Here is a 20,559-nt window from a genome sequence, read left to right as displayed (position 1 = left end):
GACATTATAGGATATATCTGGACGAGTGACAACAAGATAGACAAGACTCCTAACAAGATGACGATAACACGTCGGATTAGACAAAGGCTCACCATCAGAAGCACGAAGGTAAACATTGAGCTTCATAGGAGTTTCAACAGTGCGCCCATCACTAAGAGTCGCACGAGCAAGAAGATCATGGATATACTTTTCTTGAGAAATAAAAAACCCATCGGAGGTGGAGGAAACCTCAATCCCAAGAAAGTAACGAAGAGGACCAAGATCAGACATAAGGAACTGCTCATTGAGACGGGCCTTGACAAAGGCAATGTACTCAGAATCGTCACCAGTGATGATCATGTCATCAACATATAGAAGAATGCGACTACGAGTAGAAAGGTGAACAAACACCGCTGAATCATGAGCACTGGACGAAAAACCAGCTGCAGTGACCACAAAGGCAAAACGCTCAAACCAAGCACGAGGGGCTTACTTAAGACCATAGAGAGAGCGACGAAGACGACAAACCATGCCATCAGGAACTGAATACCCAGGTGGTGGTTGCATATAAACCTCCTCACGCAACTCACTATTAAGGAAGGCATTCTTAACATCAAGCTGAGGCACAGACCAATGGCGAGCAGAGGCCTCGGCGAGAAGTGTGCAAACAGTGGTCATATGAGACACAGGAGCAAAAGTCTCATCGTAATCACGACCATGCTCCTGCTGAAAACCACAAGCCACAAGACGAGCTTTATAACGCTCAAAGAGAACCATCAGAGCGAGTCTTAATCTTATAGACCCACTTACAAGTGATTGGACGAACACGTGGAGGAAGAGAAACCAAATCCCATGTGTTGGCACGCTCAGGGGCAGCAAGCTCCTTTGCCATGGCAAACTGCCATTCAGGATGAATAACAACATCTCGATAAGAAGTCGGCTCAACAATGGTCGAAAGACCATAGCGAGAAGGAGAATATCGATCTGGGGGCGGACAAGGCCGAGAACGAAGACCATAAGTCGGCTGAGAGGAGGAAGATGACACATCAGAAGTAGATGGCACATCAGTAGACTCATCCACAACACGTCGACGACGAGTATAATGGAAAGGAAAGGAGGGGAGAGGTGGAATCACTTGAGGTGGAGACGGTGAATGTATTGGTGATGAAGGTGGAGAAGAGGAAGGTATCGATGATGAAGGTGGAGAGTCATGCGATGAGGGAGAAGAAACCATAGGAGAAGACGACGTCGGGTCCGCAACAGCGGGACGGGGAGTAGGACTACTAGGCAGAGAGGGAGGTGTATCAGGGAATGTGAGAAAAGAGATATCCTCGACTGAAAAGGTTGAGAGGATGGTCATGGGTAGAATGGACGAGACTCATAAAAAGTCACGTCCCGTGAAATACGCATCCGACGACCGATCGGATCCCAACAACGATAACCCTTATGGTCATCACTGTAGCCTAGAAAAACACACTCGACAGACTGAGCGGTCAGTTTGGTGCGTTCTCGAGGGGCAAGGAGAACATAACCAATGCAACCAGACAACCGAAGCATCGAATAATCAGAAACACGCTCAAGAGGAATACCACCCTGCAGAGTAGATGAGGATTGAATGTTGATGAGATATGTGGCAGTGGAGACAAGCTCAACCCAAAAATGAGGTGGAAGAGAGGTGGCAATCATCATCGCACGAGCTGTCTCAAGAAGATGATGATGGTTGCGCTTAGCCACGCCGTTTTGAGCGTGAGCACCAGGACAAGAGAACTGAGTGATAGTACCTTGCTCAGCAAGGAAACCACATAGCATTTTGGAGATATGTTCGCCAACGGAATCAACACGAAACACACGAATAGGTGTAGAGAACTGAGTGTCAACCATGGCAGCAAAGCGCTTATAAATAGAGAGAACCTCGCTACAAGAGGTCATAAACTAAAGCCAAGTATAGCGCGAGAAATCATCTATAAACATAATATAATATCGATGACCCCCTTTGGAAGCGAAGGGAGCCGGACCCCGCACATCAGCATGTACCAAATCAAAAGGGCGATGAGACACCAACTCACTAGAAGGATAAGGTAGTTGAACCTGTTTATCAAGCCTACAACCCAGACACTGTAAAGAGACATGCCCTAGAAGACCACAACCAACTAAAGACGATAGTCGAGAACCACAAAGGTCACCAAGTTGATGATGCCACTGCTGGAAGGAGCTAGTAGTTGAAGCAACAAAGGTCGATAGACTGGCAAGTGCGGTGGCAGCAGAAGGAACATGAAGCCAGTCTAACTCCTAAAGCCCTTGAGAATCAAGGCGGCGAGGGCCAGTCCCAACCAGAGCCTCCGTGTGACGATCCTGGATAGTGCAAGAATCAACATCAAGAATGACACGACAACCAGAATCAGTAAGCTGACTTGTGGAAAATAAGTTCATAGTAAGTCGAGGAACATGAGAAACATCTGGAACATAAAAGGAGGAAGTAGAAACAGTGACTTGACTAGTAACAGGAAGAGAAGTACCATCAGCTGTTAGAACATTAATAGGAGAATCAAGAGATCTAAGAGAGGACAAAACAGAAGAATCAAAAGACATGAAATGAAGCTCCAAAATCCAGGACCCATGGGGATGTACCTGACTGTGTAGATGGTGGTCGCTCAACACTAGAAGCACTTGTTAGAGTTATAATATAAGTCATGTACCCTTTTGTATTTATCCCAATATATAAGGTGTTTCCTGCATATAGTCCACCACCTGTACATGTATATATACTGGCCTATGGCCTCATGGGAATACAAGTTGCTTATTCCTAACATGGTATTAGAGCCTTAGGGTTTTTTCTCGCACGAGCAACTCGTGCTCCGATGTCGTCTCGTCCGCATCTAGTTCCCGTCCCGCTCGCGCCAACGCCAGCTCCCAGCCGAAATCACTCCTGGTGCTGGATCTCGCCTCCGAGCGCTGCTCTCGTCGCCAGCAGCCGCCCCGATCCCGATCCAGACGCTGCTCTCGTCCCGATCCAGGCATTGCTCCTGTCCCGATCCAGGGGCTGCTCTCGTCGCCAGTCGACGCCCCAATCCCAACTCCAGATCAAGGATCCGCTCCAGATCGAGGGCGCCGCTCCAGATCGAGGATCTGATCAAGCCGGTGCGATTTCCCCATCAGCCGGCGTGGCTCCTATCCAGTCTTCCGCTCCAGACCAGCCAGATCGAGCCGGAGCGGTTCCCCCATCGCTCCAGACCAGCCAGATCGAGGCGGTTCCCCCATGTCCAGATCTGACGCCCCATCTCGCCTCGCCAGATCGTGTCCTACTGTCTGACGCGGTTCGTTGACTTATTCCTAAAAAAAGAAAAAAAATGTCTGCTTCATCCGGCTACGTTGCTGTTCCTCGTTGTCCGGTGATCTTTGATGGCACTAATTACACCGAGTTCATTGGCTTCATGTGCATTCACATGCGTGGCATCCGCCTATGGGGTTTTCTTTCTGGCGAGGTCTGCTGTCCGCCATGTCCGATTCCTCCCGTGGCTCCCACTCCGCCGACCCCACCGGCTCTTCCTGTTGATGCTTCTCAGGCTGCAAAGGATGCGGCTAAGCTTGCTGATGAGGCCGCTATCTGTGCTTATGATGAGAAGGTTTTGGCTTATGAGGAGGCTCTTCAGACGTATCATGGTGCTCTGTCTGCTTACACCCAGTGGCTTGATGATGATGCTCGTGCTGCAGCTGTTCTCACTGCTAGCGTTCTGCCTCAGTTTGCCTCTAAGTTTCTGGGCCTTCCTACTGTGTTTGAGATGTGGACTCGCCTTCGTCAGCGCTATGAGCCCTCGGGTGATGCCTTATACCTCTATATGGTCTGTCAGGAGCATGCTCTTCAGCAGGGTGATTCTACTGTTGATGACTTCTATGCACAGAGTTCTGCTATCTGGCGCCAGCTTGATTCTCTCCGCGGTGCTGATTGTCATACTTGCCCCTGTTGCCAGGCTGTCCAGGCCGATTTGGAGTTTCATCGCGTCTACGAGTTCCTGTCTCGGCTCCGTAAGGAGTTTGAGCCCCAGCGTGCTCCGTTGTTTGCTCGTGGCCGTATCTCTCTCATGGAGGCGCTTTCTGAGATTCGTGCTGAGGAGACTCGCTTACGTGGTGCTGGTTTGCTGGAGGTTCCCTCGGTACTCGTTGCTCGGGCTACTTCTAAGCCATCTGCTGCACCGACCCCTTCTCGCTCGAGTGCTTCGCCGCTCTTGCCCACACCTTCTGGAGGCTCAGGTCGCCCCTGTCCACATTGTGGCTACTGCAACAATGATGGTCATATTGCGCCCAACTGCTACACGAAGAAGAAACACTCGCGCAAGGCGCGCTCATCATCTACAGAGACCTCGTCATCTACCTTAGACAGCTTCAGCCATCGCTTTGACTGAGCAGGATATTTTGAGACTTAAGCATCTGCTCGCTGCTTCGGGTTCTTCCTTGACGGGTACTGGGCGATATTTTGAGACTTCAGCGTCTGCTCGTTTGCAGTCGCTCTCCGCCTCCGCAGCAACCTGTGCGCGCCTGATGGCGTCCACGGCCTCTCCCTTGCTGCCGAGGACCATTGCCCACATGTAGCGAGAGAGGTCGTCGACGAGCAGCAGGAAGTAGCGTCGACCTCCTGGTGTGGCTGGCGTCATCGCGCCGCACAGGTCCCCGTGCACGAGCTCAAGCCTCCCCTTGGCCCGGAAACTTGCCTGCTGGGGAAAGGGGAGTCGCCTCTGCTTCGTTAACACATAGATGTCGCAGAACTGCTCCACATGGTCGAGGCACGACAGGCCTCACACCATCTCCTTGGCACTGAGACTCTTCATAGCCTCGAAATGAAGGTGCCCAAAGCTCTCGTGCCATTGCCATGCCTCGCCGTCCCGACGAGCAGCGAGACAGAGGGGTTGTGCCACCTGCACGTCAAGGACGTAGAGTCGATTTTCACCTCTGGGTACCTTGGCGAGAAGGCGACGCTGGCGATCCCAGATGCGTAGGACCCCATGCTTGATCAGCACACGAGCCGTTCTCATCCAGCTGTCCCAAGCTGATGATGGAATTCCTTAGCGCGGGGATGTAGTAGACACGGGTGAGCAGCCGGTGCTCTCTCGTTTTGGCCATGAAGATGATGGAGCCGACGCCCTTAATTTCCATGGTAGAGGCATCCCCAAACTTGAAGGAGCCTCGCGCGTCGGAGTTGAGCTCGGCGAAGAATTCCCTTCGACCGGTCATGTGATGGGTAGCGCCGGTATTGAGGCACCACCCCCCAGTCTTGTCCTTCCCAGAGCCATCGCCGAGAAGAGCGTGCGCTTTTGGCTCGTCGAGGTGGTGGAGAGCCTTTGCGGCTGGTGTCGCTGAAGGTGGCTCGATGCTTGCATGCGCCATGAACAAAGTCGTCTCCTCCTCCGCTGCCTATGCGACGTGAGCCTGGCCGTGTCGTGGCTGTCGATACTCATTGGCTCAATGGCCAAGTCGGCCACAGTTGTGGCAACTGTTGTCCTGTGCCGGTTGGGCTTGTCAGCGGCGCCGTCCTTGGCGCCTCCGCGGGCGTCACCTTCGGCACATCCTTGTGCCCTGCCTGGGGCGCCTCTTCGCGCCTTGCGCTGCTTGCCGCGCCTGTGGCCGCCCACCATGGAAGAGGGTTCCCCTTCTTCATGTCACCGAGGCCGGCATCCCACTGCTCCCGAGATAGGAGCAGCTTCCCGCTGGTGGTGATGGGCCTCGAGAGAGATTGTGGCTCGTCGATGTCGACGACCTTGAGGCGACCTATCGCCTCCTCGATCGTCATTGTGGAGAGGTCCAGCTAAAGACTCGATCGAGCGAGCCATCTTCTTGTACTTCTCGGGGATGCACCGAAAAAGCTTCTCGACAGCTCTCTCCTCGGTGTAGGTGGCATCGCCGAACTTCACCATCTTCTGCAGCAGATTGTTGAGACGGAGAGCAAAGTCATCAACGTCCTCACCTGGCTTGAAGGCCAGGCTCTCCCACTCCTTACGAAGTGCCTGCAGTGTGGATTTGCGAGCACGGTCGCTGTCGATGCGTGCCGCGGCGATGGTGTCCAAGCCTCCTTGGCAGTCCGCTTGTTGGAAAGCGGGAACTGCATCTCGGGCGGGACTGCGGTGATGAGGGCGTCTAGTGCCTGTCGATCCACATGGTGGTCGACGTTGCCGTCCTGGACCGTCTCCCACAGGTGCCGCACCTAGAGCCTGATCTTCATGATCGCGGCCCACTCGACGTAGTTGGTTTTGGTGAGGGTAGGCCACGCAACACCGGGACCAACATCCCTGACCACAGTCTGGACCTCGTAGAGGCTGCGGTCTTGGTCGTCGCAGCCGTCGTCGCCGTGCGCATCTCCACCTGGAGCGCCATCGCGATGTGTGTGGGTGTGCTCGGCTGCCCACTGCGCCATCCGCTCTTGCGCGACATTGGCGCGGTCTGCATAGGTGCCGTTGTCCGCAGGCGCGGAGCCGTTGGAGCTGCCGGAGCCGCCGCGGAGTGCCTTGGCATCCGCCGTAGCCTCACGTGCTGCCTCCGCTGTTGCTGCTTCTACCTTCGCTCTAGCTGCTGCCAGTTCCGCCGATGCCAGCCTCGATGCCTTTGCTGCCGCAGCAGCGGCTGCTGCAGCCACTCGCTCACGCTCCTCTGCCATGGCACGCTCGACCTCCTGTCGACGCTGTGTGCTCGAGGTAGCCGTGTGCTGAGAGCGGTCTGCAGACATGGCCCGCCGTTGGGGGGCTGTCGCGCGGAGAAGAAGCTGCTTCTGATGAGATGCTGCTCGACAGTCCGGAGGGAGGGAGGTAGTAACCAGGGGCAGTCGGAGCAACTGAGTACCCCCTATGTACACCGACAAAGTGAGAACTACCCCCTCTGTAACAAAATATAAAACGGCTTATATTTAGGGGAACTAAGGACCCCCATTCCTTAGTACACCGACACAGTGAGAACTACCCTCTCTGTAACAAAATATAAAACGGCTTATATTTAGTTACATAGGGAGTATTTGTTGACAGTGGCATGCTTTAATTAAACAGTGCGAGGATTAACGAAGTGCCATACATAGAAATATAAGGTTATGCACAAAGTGACATACAGGGATACAAAGTTCCAGACACAGAAATACAGTCATACACCAGTGCCGTAGATACCGCATTTACAAAAGTTCCATTTATACAAAGTGCCAGTTCAAAATATACAAGGTATTCAAATATAAAAGGTACCAAATTACAAAGTAAGTACAACATTCCGAAATATACAGAGTGCCACATCAGTAAACGTACCAAGTACCAGCAGTTTACCATCAATGCATTTGAAGTGCCAGATTACGAAATGCTGCATTGCGAAAATATACATAGGTTCACATCAGTTTACAAAGAGCCACATCAGTAAACATACCAAGTACCAGCAATACTAAATATAAGTGCCAAACATAAGTACCAGGAGTACTAAATTTAATTGCCAAATTACAGAGCGCCATGCAGTAAACATGCTATGTACAAGCAGTTTACCATCAATGCATTTGAAGTATCAGCAATACTGAATTTAAGTGCCAGATTACAAATCATAGTCAAGTTCGATCAGGAGATCAGCAAAGTTCATACTCATGTTTAGTTAAGTTCGAACAGGAGATAGCAAAGTTCATAGTTAATAAGAAAGTCTTCACTTATAAATGCATACTCCCTCTGTACCTAAATAATTATAGTTGGGGAGAACTAGTCTTGTTCTCCCCAACTACAGTTATTTAGGTACAGAGGGAGTACATGCAAAGTGCTGGCTGATATATAACAAAGTACCATATTTGAATTAATGCAACACAAAAGATACATTCAGAAAGTCTTGTACGGTCATTTACAAAGTACCGAAATTAGTACATGCCAACCTCGGTAGAAGCCGGAACATTTTAATTCACAGCGAACTTCTCTGTCTGCAGGGTGATAAACAAAGTGGTAGTAATGATAGCGGGTCAACATCTGCAGGACAATCTCCACGGCTTAAATCTTTTGGTAGTAGATCTTTTCTTTCTAATGATGTAAGTCACGTTCAATTATTTGAAATTAGAATATAGCATGTTTATTCTTAGATTCTCCTTTCTTCTATCACGTCACTACCTTCAGTGACAATCTTATTTCACTGTCTCATTTAAGTTGGATTTTGATCTATGAACGCATGAAGAAATATCTTGATCACACCTATTCATTATGGTGGTATGAGAGTTCATTTTGGTGATATGGTGGGACCATGAATGCAACTTATGTACTGCTGGAGTATATGACAAATTCTGCTCTATCTGTAATAATAAGAGCTGATTTAAACTGCCCTGTTCTAGTAATGGTATAAGTATTATTTATATTTGCGAGTGCTCCATAGTCCTTACTTGTGCAAGGCTTCATTTCGCGTGGCCGTGGTATTTCAAGAGCACATGGTATTTCCATGTCTGGATGTAAGTAGTTGAAAGCATAAATAAGTATATAAATTAAATGCAAAGTCTTGCTGGAATGGCACTGGCAGTCCGTCAGTTTTGGGCAAGAGTTCTAACCTGTAACTCATTGACATCATGTTTAACTGGTAGCATCTCTACAAATTGTTTCTTTAAATGCATTTGTGCTGAGCAATTGTAATTGTAATCACATTGATTCTGACTTTCATTTTGGGGCCATCTTTGTGACATTCTTCTCTTGAAGGTGGAAGTTGGACTAAGAAGGCCGCTGAACTCATGCTCAGTGGAGACAAGTTGAATGGAACTTAATTTTGTCAACCTGACTACCTGAGCACTGTTTGTTGGTCCTCTTTGAGACAGTCACTCTTCTTGACTTAACATAGAGATTTGTACAGTGCGAATGTTCGAACAGCGGCTCCCCAGTAAAACAAGAGCAGCAAGATAGTACACGATGATGGCCTGTGCAAGAGTTTCGGTGCCAATCTGTTAGCTCGTTTTTGCTTGGAGTTTGATTGTTTCACAGGGGCATACGCTGACCAGTTGACAACATGTGGAATACTAGTTGTACTTTGCTGCCCAGCATGGTCCATTTTTCAGACACGTGTATGGCCTGTTTTTCCTCCTGGTTGTCACGGAAGTGAGGCTGATAGTTGCCTACTCCACTATAGTTAAATCAGTCATTCCGAGCGGATGTTGGTCATGTCAACATCATCACTATTTTGACAATGCACATCTTTAGACCCTGAATGAAAGGAGTGTAAATTTTGACCATGTTTATATGCAAACTAAATTGAAATTTCCGCTATTTACTCGCAAGCATCGGTTTTGATCCAGCCAGTTTAGAAGTGGCAGCAAACAGTAGGTTTGCGTGCTGGTACGTACTGTAGATTTTCGAATACAAGGTTATGCAGATTTGAATACTGAGTTATGCTGGATTCCAACGTGGTACGGTAACGGAACGGACGTGGATTATGCTGGATTGAAATACAACATGCATATACGAGGAATACACAAACGACGTACGTAAAGGGCACACCAGATCGTTTCTGCTTTTTTACCGAACGACCTGCCTACCCTTCGATTCAGATCGCGCGTCTGCGAGAAGCCGTCCCGTCCAGATGAGGAATGACCTCCCAAAGACGAACTAGAAAGCAAGCGTCTACCCGCTCGAGCTCGCAACCCGGAAGCGCCCTTCCACCAGCGGCCGCTCTGCCGTCTCCCGGCCACCCCCGCCTTCATCACCTGCCTCGAGCATGCTGCCGTGCCTGCCTGAGCTTACAACCTGGAAGCGCCCTCCAGCTTAAAGATCTACGCGGCGGATGGGCGCTTGGACGAGTCGAGGACTCGGCCGGCGAGCACGAAGTCCACGGAGCCGGAGGAACGGCAGCCGGGGATCGTCTCCGGTGACGGCGAACAGGAGAGAGCACCTCTTCGCGACAGCTACGGCGTCGGACACAGCGAGCTCCTAGAGCACGAGCGTCTCCTGTGTTCAACCGAGTCACACGCTACAGGAGGACGGGCCGGGAACCTGATTTGGGGGGTGTAGACTAGAGAGATTTTGTGAACATGATTCGCATTGTATTACAGCCCATATGACCCATATATATAAAGTTACAAAAGCAATCCTATACTTATACTCCAAGATCTAATCTAGTTTAAAAGGAAAGGATAGATGTGGAGATAGAGATAGGAAGATTTAAGATTACATTAGGTATATATGCTAATACATGCTAACTTATTCTGACCCCCCCCCCCCCCCCTCAGTCGAAGCGTCGTGAGAGGAAATGCCGAGATTCGACCGAAAAGCTTCGAACGAAGAAGTAGGAAGCCTTTTAGTCATGATGTCTGCAAGTTGATGAGTTGTTTGGACATGAACAACACGAAACTGCCCCAAAGCCACCTTCTCGCGGACAAAATGAATATCTAAATCAATGTGTTTCGTGCGTCGATGATGAACGGGATTAGCAGAAAGGTATACTGCAGAGATATTATCACAGAACACGATGGAAGCCTTGTGAATGACACAATGGAGTTCGACAAGAAGTTGACGAAGCCAGCAACATTCAGCCACGGCATTGGTGACCGCGCGGTATTCAGCTTCAGCACTTGAGCGAGAGACAGTAGGTTGGCGTTTCGAGGACCAAGATACCAAAGAATCGCCAAGATAGATGCAATATCCTGAAGTAGACCGACGAGTATCTGGACAACCAACCCAATCAGCATCGGAATAAGCAACAATGTCAATAGAGGAATTGCCGGCAACCCTGAGTTCGTGAGAAGTAGTGCCGCATAGATAGCGAAGTAAGCGTTTGATCAATCCCCAATGAGTGGTACGTGGAGCATGCATATGCAAGCAAATCTGCTGAACAACATATGCAATGTCTGGACGTGTCAAAGTGAGGTATTGAAGACCACCAACAATGCTTCTGTAGTTGGTGGCATCGGTTACAAGTTCACCATCAGCAGCCGAAACCTTCGGTTTTGTGTCAACAGGTGTGGAGACAGGCTTGCAATTTGACATATCTGCACGATCAAGAAGATCCTCCACATATCGCTCCTGATATAGAAAGAAACCAGAGGATGTGCGACGAACAACAACACCGAGAAAAAAATGAAGAGGCCCAAGATCCTTCATCTTGAATTCAGTGCTGAGGGAGCTGATGATCGTGCGAAGAAACGGAACCGATGAAGCTGTGAGAACAATGTCATCAACATAGAGAAGCAAGTAGGCCATGCCGGTACCGCGACGAAGCACAAAGAGCGAGGTGTCCGAAAGAGCCGAGGTAAAACCAAGGCGCCGAAGAAAATCACCAATGCGCGTGTACCAAGCACGTGGGGCCTGTTTTCAATCCATAGAGTGACTTGGACAGCAGGCAAACATGCTCAGGATGGGTAGTGTCAATGAAGCCTGTAGGCTGAGCACAATAAACCCGCTCATGTAAAACACCATGAAGAAAAGCATTAGAGACATCCAGTTGATTGACCGGACAATTCCGAGAAGCAGCAAGGTGCAAAACGGTGCGAACTGTGGCGGGTTTAACGACGGGACTGAAAGTCTCACCAAAATCAATACCAGCACGCTGTGTGAATCCTCGAACGACCCAGCGCGCTTTATAGCGATCCAAAGAACCATCAGGTTTGAGTTTATGTTGAAATACCCATTTGCCGGTGACGATGTTGGCACCTCCAGGACGAGGCACAAGAGTCCATGTGTGATTAGCCTGGAGCTCATCATATTCCTCTTGCATGGCGGAATGCCATGAGGGATCATGAAGCGCTGCACGAGCAGAGTGGGAAGCGGCGAGGGCACAACAGTGGCCGTGTGAGCATCCACAAAACGCCGATTAGGCTGAAGAACACCATGGCGTGCTCGAGTAGCCATCGGATGGATGGATACAGCAGAGGGGCGTAGCCATGGTGCAGCATGGGCAGGTGCCACCGGAGCTGAAGTCGGAGCAGGTGATGACGAAGGCGCGACGATCTCAACGACAGAGCCGGAGGGTACCACGGATGGTGATGACATGTGGGTGGTGGCTGCTGTAGAGTTGCTGGAGGCAGCAGCCATGTCGCTGGGGAGTGGTGTCGGGGCAGCCGACGAGGGTGTTCGAGGAGCGTCAAGCGAGGCGTCTGTTTCCGGGGAACCGTCAGTAGCTTCCAGGGGAGCCGACGAGCGGGACGACCCAGAAAAGGCAACCGTCGTGGCGGCTGGGGAGGGCGATGCAGGGGCAGCCACGACCGGAGTTCTGCCACGACGTTGAGTGGCCAGAGGGGCAGGCACCACGACGGGGTCGGGCGGAGAAGGCTCAATCCGCCCGACGGATGGTGATGTAGTTTCCGGCAGTATGTTCCTGAAAGGAAAAACGCACTCGTCGAAAAACAACATGGCGTGATGTTAGTACACGGCAACTGACCGGATTATAGCAGCGGTATCCACGGTAATCAGGAGGGTAGCCGAAGAAAACACAAGCAATGGAGCGAGGTGCAAGTTTATGAGGAGTAGTGGCGGTGGTATTGGGGTAGCAGAGACATCCAAAAACTCAAAGATGAGAGTAATCAGGTGGGGAACCAAAAAGAAGTTGATGGGGAGGAAGGTTATTACGTGGACGACGGGGTCGAAAATTGAGAAGATAGGTTGCAATATTAAGGGCTTCAGCCCAAAACCTGGGAGGCATATGAGCATGAAATAACAGTGTACGGACACTGTCATTTAATGTGCGAAGTATGCGTTCGGCGTGCCCATTTTGCTGTGATGTATAAGGGCATGTGAGACGAAGGTGGATGCCATGTTGTGCAAAAAAGGTGCGAGAAGCATGGTTGTCAAATTCACGACCATTGTCAGTTTGAAAGGCTAAGATGTAACGTTGAAATTGGGTGGCGACAAAGGCATGAAAGCGAGAGATAATGGAAAATACATCCGACTTACGACGCAATGGAAAAATCCAAACATAGTGCGAGTAATCATCTAGTAAAATGACGTAATATTGAAACCCCGAAACACTGGTGATAGGAGATGTCCAAACATCGCAATGTATAAGAGCAAAAGGGAAACTAGCTTGACTGTCGGATTGTTTGAAGGGTAAACGAACATGCTTCCCCAATCTACAAGCATGGCATGATGTAGTGGGGGATTTGTTACAAGAGAAATCAAAAGAAGCAAGAGTCCTAGAGAGAGCAGCATGTCCTGGATGGCCAAGTCGTTGATGCCAAAGGTCGGTGGTGGCGGCAAGAAAAGCTTGAGGCCTGGTGATGGCGGGATAAAGGTCATGAGGACTGTCACATCGGAGAATCACCGCGCGGGTTCGCCGATCCTTGACAGAACAACCAAGTTCATCAAACTCAACATTAACAGGATTGGTACGAGTTAAAAGACGAACAGAGATTAGATTTTTAAGCAAATTGGGAGTGATAACAACATCACGTAATGAAAGTGGAAAAGAAGTGGTGGACAAAGAAGCAGTGCCGATGTGGGTAATGGGAAGAGAGCCGCCGTTTCCAAAGATGATAGAAGAAAAGGTGGAGGCAGGGGAGAAAGAAGAGAGGATACCGGGATCGCTGGCCATGTGGGCAGTCGCGCTGTGTCAAAAAACCAGTTGGAACCGCCACCGCTGGCGCCACCCTGCTGCAAGGATAGGTTGTTGAGGGCGGCGAGCAGTTGCGTTTGATCCCACGCGGGTGCAGCGACGGGTGACAGAGCGTAGGGATTGTAGACCGGTGGGGTGCCGTAGCCGGGTGGAGCGCCGTAGCCCGGCTGCCCGAGCTGGGCAGTATAGGCCTGGGGTGTAGAAACGCGAGGACGTGGACCAAGAATACCAGCACCGGGAGCACGCCAATTCGGTGGCCATGCCTGGAACATGCCGGAGAGTGGATAGTTGCCGACGGGCCAGAATGGCGTGACAGGATCCTGCACAGCAGGGGTGCGAGGAGGGACACCAGGGCCCTGTTGTTGTTGTGGCTTCTTGCGCCCTTGCCGCGACCCTTGCCACCAGACGAGGGTGCAGTGGGCGGGGAAGGTGCGGGGAAGCGAGGAGCCGAGGACGCCAGTGGTGCACGCGCGGGAGAAAAACGCTGGGCGACGAGAGCGGTCGCCTGAACTTGCTGGGTAAGGCACGCAAGACGGCACTCTTCCTGCAAAAGGGCGCCACGAGCACGGGCGAAGGTCAGGCCATCAGGGTTGATGGAGAGGGCGGCGATGCAGTGGCCGAACTCGCCGTTCAGCCCGTTGAGGAAGGTTGTGAGCATGTCCTGGTCGGTGACCGGAGTGCCCACGTCGCGTAGTGTGTCGGAGATGCTCTTGAGGCGGCTCGCGAAGGCGGTGACGGAGAGGGCAGCGCTCTTCCTGCAAAAGGGAGCCACAAGCACGGGCGAAGGTCAGGCCATCAGGGTTGATGGAGAGGGCGGCGATGCAGTGGCCGAACTCGCCGTTCAACCCGTTGAGGAAGGTTGTGAGCATGTCCTGGTCGGTGACCGGAGTGCCCACGTCGCGTAGTGTGTCGGAGATGCTCTTGAGGCGGCTCGCGAAGGCGGTGACAGAGAGGTCGCCTTGGACGAGGTTGAGGAAGTCACGTTTGGCGAACATGGACCGTTGGAGGCGATTGTCGCGGAAGAGGTCGGTGATGGCGGTCCAAGCATTGGCGGCGGTGTCGGAGGGCTGTATGATCATCTCAAGGATGTCCTTGGAGACCGTGGTGTACAGCCAAGAGACTATGCATTGATCTATTTGGGTCCACTCAACATCCCCGAGAGCCAGGAGGGCGTCGACGGAGCCGTCGATATGATCAACAAGACCAAGTTTGCGGAAGGTGAGATTGAAGAAGGTCTGCGAGATGCAAAAGTTGGACTCGTTGAAATCGAGAACGACGGTGACGTGGTTGCGGATGTTGATGAGCTGGATGGCGGTGGCGCTAGGTGCAGCGGGGTTGGCGGAGCTTGCAGCGAAGGGGTTGGACCCGGAGGAGGCGAGGGAGGAGTTTGGTGTGGAGGCGAGGTCGCCGAAATCCATGGCAGCAGCGGTGGATGGAGAAGCTGGCGGCTGGTGCTAGGGTTTGGTGACTACGGTTGCAGTGGAAATAGGTCACAGGAAAGAGAGAAAAACTGATAGCATGTAGACTAGAGAGATTTTGTGAATATGATTCGCATTGTATTACAGCCCATATGGCGCATATATATAGAGTTACAAAAGAAATCCTATACTTGTACTCCAAGATCTAATCCTAGTTTAAAAGGAAATGATAGATGTGGAGATAGAGATAGGAAGGTTTAAGATTACATTAGGTATATATGCTAATACATGCTAACTTATTCTGACAGGGGGACACATTCCTCCAGTGCTCCCCTGCAGCAGGCACCCCACTGCTCCGGCTTGGTGTCCGAGCTTCGAAATCATCCGTACACGACATGCCTGAGCTTGCATGGCGTGCTGCCGAAACGGCGGGCAACTCCCTCCTTTTCCGGCGCGCTATGGGCTTCTGGCGGGTGCGCGTGCGAGTGGCTCTGCGACTGAATGGAGGTGGTTGTGATCTCCTGCTACTGTGTCTGCTTTTAACACGAGCTTGTGTGTGTATGCGTGTGGGGCTTGTGTTGATGCTGTCAAGTTCGTTCAGTTTCGAATCTAAAAAAGTTTGTTCAATTTCATCAGGTAGTTTTTGTTTCCGACGTACTTCCTCTGGATAGGTTTTTTCTCTCCTGTTTTGCATGTATTCCATCCGTACCTAAATAAGGCTGTGTTTGGTTCAATTTCACCTGCCAACTTTTAGGTCTAAAAGCTAAAATCTGAACCAAACATGTTTTCTATCGAAGCAGCTTTGGGGGAAGCTGCAGATTCACAGAGTGTAATTTCGGCAGCTGGTCGAACCCAACATTCGCAGCTGCAAAAACAACTCAAATAGCTGCCCGAAGTTGGGTATTATCCTGTTTGGGACTGCTTTACTCCAGAAAATTCAGCTCCGCTCTAGAAAACGTAAGCCAAACGGGGTAGCTCCACGATATACCGCCTCGTAAAAAAACTAGAATCTGGGGTCCAACTCCTTGTTTTTTGTGAAACTCCCTAGGAGGTGCTGCATAGAATTATAGAAGCTGGAGTTGAACGAAAATTACTCACCACTGCCACCAGTAAGTGGATACCCCTTCGTTTCTTACCTCCCATCCAATCAAATAGGTCCTTTTCACCAAATTTTCCATCCGTGAAGCTGGAGCTAAATGAGAGCCAAACATTCTCTTGAAATGGTTGCAACTCCTATATGAAACTGCTCTAAAGTGGATTTGATGAAGCGGAGCTGATTTTGATGGAGTGAAGCAGTCCCAAACAGTGCCACTCCAAACTCAGAAGTGAAGTAACTCTTCGATCTATTCTCTCCCAGCACCCCTCCCTCACACGAACGAACAAAGCGAGCCGCCACGGGAGCTGCTCTCCTCGCTAGGGTTCGTCGCCGCCAGCTGCTGCAGCCGGACTCTGATGCAGCCACCGCCGCCACAGGTACTACCCCCTTCTCTCTCCTCCCTCGTCCCTCCCTCCATTCCCTTCGTCTCTCCCTCCTCCCCTTCGTCTCTATCCGGCTAGTCGGAGCATCGCCGGCTGGCCTGAGCAGCGGTATCCGGCTCCATCCTCCCCGCTCCTTACTCCCTCCTTCTCCACCATCGCCCCTCCCAACTCCCTCACAGGGGCCGCCCCTTGCCATCCCGTGCCGCCCAGGGTCAGCCGGCCTGTGGCCCAGATCCGGCTGGAGACCGGCCCTCCTTCACCCCCACCCTAGTGCACCGACCTCTTCCTCCTCCTCCCCCATCCCCTTTCTCACTCCTCTTCCCCCATCCCATGTTAATGTTCAGTTTTGTTCAGATTGTGTCAATGTTCAGTGTAGTTAAAACTAGTCACACATAACTTTAGTTAAATTCAATTCAGTTTATTCCTTTTGTATACTGTATCCCATGCTATGTGATTGTGCTATACTCCTCAATTGAATTTATTTGTTTGATTGAAGAATGACTGAAAAAGCGGTGTGGGATGATGCACACCTCAAGCAAGTTGAGTGACAATTTTTTTGATAAATGTGATGCTGATGATGAATATGTACCTCGAGTGCTACGACAGGAAGTAACACCAATACAAGCGGATCCCATTCAACGAAGGAGAATGAAGAGACCATAGATATTATTCGTAGTAGGATAGCACATGCTTGTCTTGCGATAGGTTAGCTATCTTTCATGGGGTTATCGTCATGTGAAGCACATGTATCTTCTACTCCCTCCGTTCCTAAATATAAGTCTTTATAGAGATTTCATTAAGGGACTACATACGGATGTATATAGACATGTTTTAGAGTGTAGATTCACTCATTTTGCTTCGTATGTAGACCCTTAGTGAAATCTCTTTAAAGACTTATATTTAGGAACGGAGGGAGTATGGCGTATGTCTTTTGTAATATTATTATGGGATCAATATCTATTTATATGTAATATGCAACATGAAAGTATAATTGTTGTATCCGTATACCTTAGTTGTGAATCATCTCAATTGTCATAATTTTATTTTACAAACCAGTCGTTCTATTGCCTACCAATCTAAATTTCATCATTTTACGATCAAGTTGCACATAAAAAAATTGACTCATTGCCCAAGGTCATTACAGACAATTCATAGTCAAATCTACAGTTTCATAATTGTTTCAGCCAAAAAGCTTTGAGCTTTTCCATAGCTGAAAGTTCACAGCTCACATCAGCTTTTACAGAATCTGCAGCTCAACCAAAAACAACCTAATTGTAGTTAGAGAGAATAGACTAGTTCTCTCCAACTACAAGTATTCAGGTACAGAGGGAGTAGCAAATAAGAGAACCTGAACGCGTGCTGGTTCACGGTGGAGGTGCATCTAGTTGTTAGACCGAGTCAGAAACCTGATCGTGGGATGACATGTGAGAAGGGGATCATGGCGCATGATTCAATCCAATTCTGTTAGTCTGTTTCCAAAAGAATAAAGGAAAGAAATGGAAAAGACCTTGAATGAACGCGCCGCAAAACTGCTCTTCCCGCTGGGTGTTCGTGTGTCCCTCTCGCGTGTGTGCATGTGTTCGTCGTAGTCGTTGTGTGATCCGGCCTGAGAACCAATAATTGATATACAAAGCTTGGTCGCGAGGTTTGGTGGCGATATGACGGCGGTGATTGGAGGCACAGCGGTGGCCTGAGAACCAATAATTGATATACAAAGCTTAGTCGCGAGGTTTGGTGGCGATATGACGGCGGTGATTGGAGGCACAGCGGTGGCGGCATGAAGCTGATGCCGTACAAGGACCCGACCAAGGACCTTTGGGTGGCGCAAAGTATCACCCGCCCAAGCATGCCAGGGGCGATGGTAGCTCAGAGGAGAGCGATGTTGTTGTGGTGCGTCTGATGCACAGGTCCACAAATGTCCCAGTCCAGTACCCACAACTGATGGAGTCCAACTGCCAGCTTTGGACGACAAAGATGAAAATCATCATGCGCGTGATGGGCGTGTGGTCGGTGGTCGAGGGAGATGCCGACTATGACGAAGAGAAGGATGAAGGGGTGATGACGGCGAGTTCACAGTTCGTACCCAAAGATGTTATGATGATTCTCACTGAGTACGAGATCGCGCGTGAGGCGTGGGCTGCCATCCACATGATGAGGGTCGGGGAAGACCTTGTAGTGCAAACACGGATGTAGTCGCTGCTCTCGCAGCTTGATCGGCTAAAGATGGGTGATGGTGACGATGTGTCCTCGTTCTACCGGCATGTCACACCCCTGGTAGGCGAGATCAGGTCTTTGCGGGAAAAGATAGCGGAGAGGACAATGATGCAACGGTTGTTCGCAGTGATGCGGATGTGCTTATCACACATCATTGAAACTATTGAGCAGTGGGCGGACATGAGCTAGATGACGGTAGTAGAGGCTGTGGGTCGTGTGAGTACGTTTGAGGAAAACGAGTCTGTGTGCTATGATGATCGCGGTGGCAAGGATGATCAACCGCTACTTATGACCAAGGCCCTTGAGTCCTTTTTTTCAAAAAAAGAAGGGCAGTCCCGGCACCAATGGAAGTTGTAGTAAGCCGAATGTAAATGTCCGAGGCCGATGCTCTAGAGGATTCCCGTTTTATTCCATTGTTGTCATCTGATTTGTTTGTTTGTCTCATGATGGGGTTATAGTCCTAGGGTAGGGTCATAGGCCTGCCCTATAAGTCCTACCCAAGGACTACCCCTCATAAGGGACAAGACCCTTAGTCAGTTCCGACTGAATTAAGGAGTCCCCATCACCCAGTCGGCAACGGGTCCTCGACCATCCAGTCGGAGACTAGCATTCGGAGAACATCCAACTAACCGACTGGCTGCCACTCGGGACACCGTAACCCCCCTGGAGGGAAACGGTCGTACGTTTCCCTGTGCACTTATTAGCATTTAGGACGTACATTACCGGTAACGTACGCATTCAATCGCCACTACTCCACCCCTGTACCAGAACCGTTGTGGAGGACAACACACTCTATATAAGCCACCCTCCCCCTCTGGTGCAGGGGTTAGCAACTCATTTGTATTCCATATTCCACTCGACAACAAGCTCCCAGAGCACTGAGACGTAGGGCTATTACCTCCACCGCAGAGGGGCCTGAACTCATACAACCTCGCCGTAGCTAAGGCTCTGCCCATCCTTTTCGTACCCTACACATCTACTGTCAGGCTTATACCCACGACAGTTGGCGCCCACCGTGGGGCAGGCGTCTAAGCGACTTCCGGCGAGTTTGCGACTAGTTCCTTTCGTCATGTCGTCCAGTGGAGATTCGAGCATAGGTCACCAGATCTTCTTCGGCGCTCTCTCCTTCATCGTCGACGATTCGGCGTGGCTTCGGGATGCGCCTCTCGACGTCGAGGCGCTTCCCCGTCGTGGGGCTATGCACTTCCGTGCCGGCGCCCGCGGCATTCTTCTTCTCCAGCAGTCGACTCCGGTGTCGACTACACCACCGTCACGCGCCGCAGCAAGCGGTCCCGCCGTCCGCGACTTCAGCGTTGGGTGCAACACGCCCAGGTGCGCCAGAACGCGTCTTCACAAGTGGCGGTTCTAGAGTCTGTTGTGGTTGCCCCGCAGTCCCAACACTCGGGCTCGGTTCCGACTGAGTTTCCTTCCGAGTACGCGGGTCGCGGGCCTGCGGCAGAAGTACACATGGCCAACTCCCATGAAGATCCCCGTCAAGATGGTCGGAACGAGCACGAGATCGGCGAAACGTCCGGCGCGCGTCGTCCGCCTCGCCGTTCTGCCAGTCGACACACTCGGCGGAGCAACGTGGAGTTGTTCCGCACACCCCTCCTCAACTTGGCTGCGGCTGCCAAGATAGCCGATTCCCTCCAGCCGACTGATTCAGAGGCTGGTAGGGGAATCGAGCAGATCCGAGCCGTGTTGCACACGGCGCAGCAGCAGAATTCGGCAGTCTCCCAGTCGCGCAACAGGATCCATAATAGTTCCGTTCATGCGAATACGCATCGGTCGGTTCACAGCCCTGGTTCCCATCAGCGGCACAGAGGAGGCAGCCGTTCCATAAATCACGAGGATCGCCGCCGTTCACGCACCCCTCCGCGGGGTGGGCCCTACGGGCCCCGACATCATGATGATCGGCGTTTAGTCGGTGACACTTACGATCCAAGGCCTCACGCAAGAG

At 50.9% G+C, this 20,559-nt stretch overlaps 1 protein-coding gene across 1 annotated transcript in view; it reads left to right on the top strand.

The window, feature by feature from the left end:
* LOC123426125 overlaps window positions 1-9,212 on the top strand; it is a 33,665-nt gene extending 24,453 nt beyond the window's left edge. The window contains exons 4-5 of the mRNA XM_045109908.1: window positions 7,901-7,999; window positions 8,652-9,212. Of these exons, the coding sequence (XP_044965843.1) occupies window positions 7,901-7,999; window positions 8,652-8,705 (153 nt within the window). The 3' untranslated portion in view covers window positions 8,706-9,212. The remainder of the gene's footprint in view (window positions 1-7,900; window positions 8,000-8,651) is intronic.
* Window positions 9,213-20,559: the final 11,347 nt, after the last annotated feature.

Source organism: Hordeum vulgare, chromosome 2H, assembly GCF_904849725.1.
Source record: "Hordeum vulgare subsp. vulgare chromosome 2H, MorexV3_pseudomolecules_assembly, whole genome shotgun sequence".
NCBI classification, from domain to species: Eukaryota; Viridiplantae; Streptophyta; class Magnoliopsida; order Poales; family Poaceae; genus Hordeum; species Hordeum vulgare.
The sequence above is the reverse complement of the archived record's forward strand: the minus strand, read 5'-3'. Positions and strand labels throughout refer to the sequence as shown.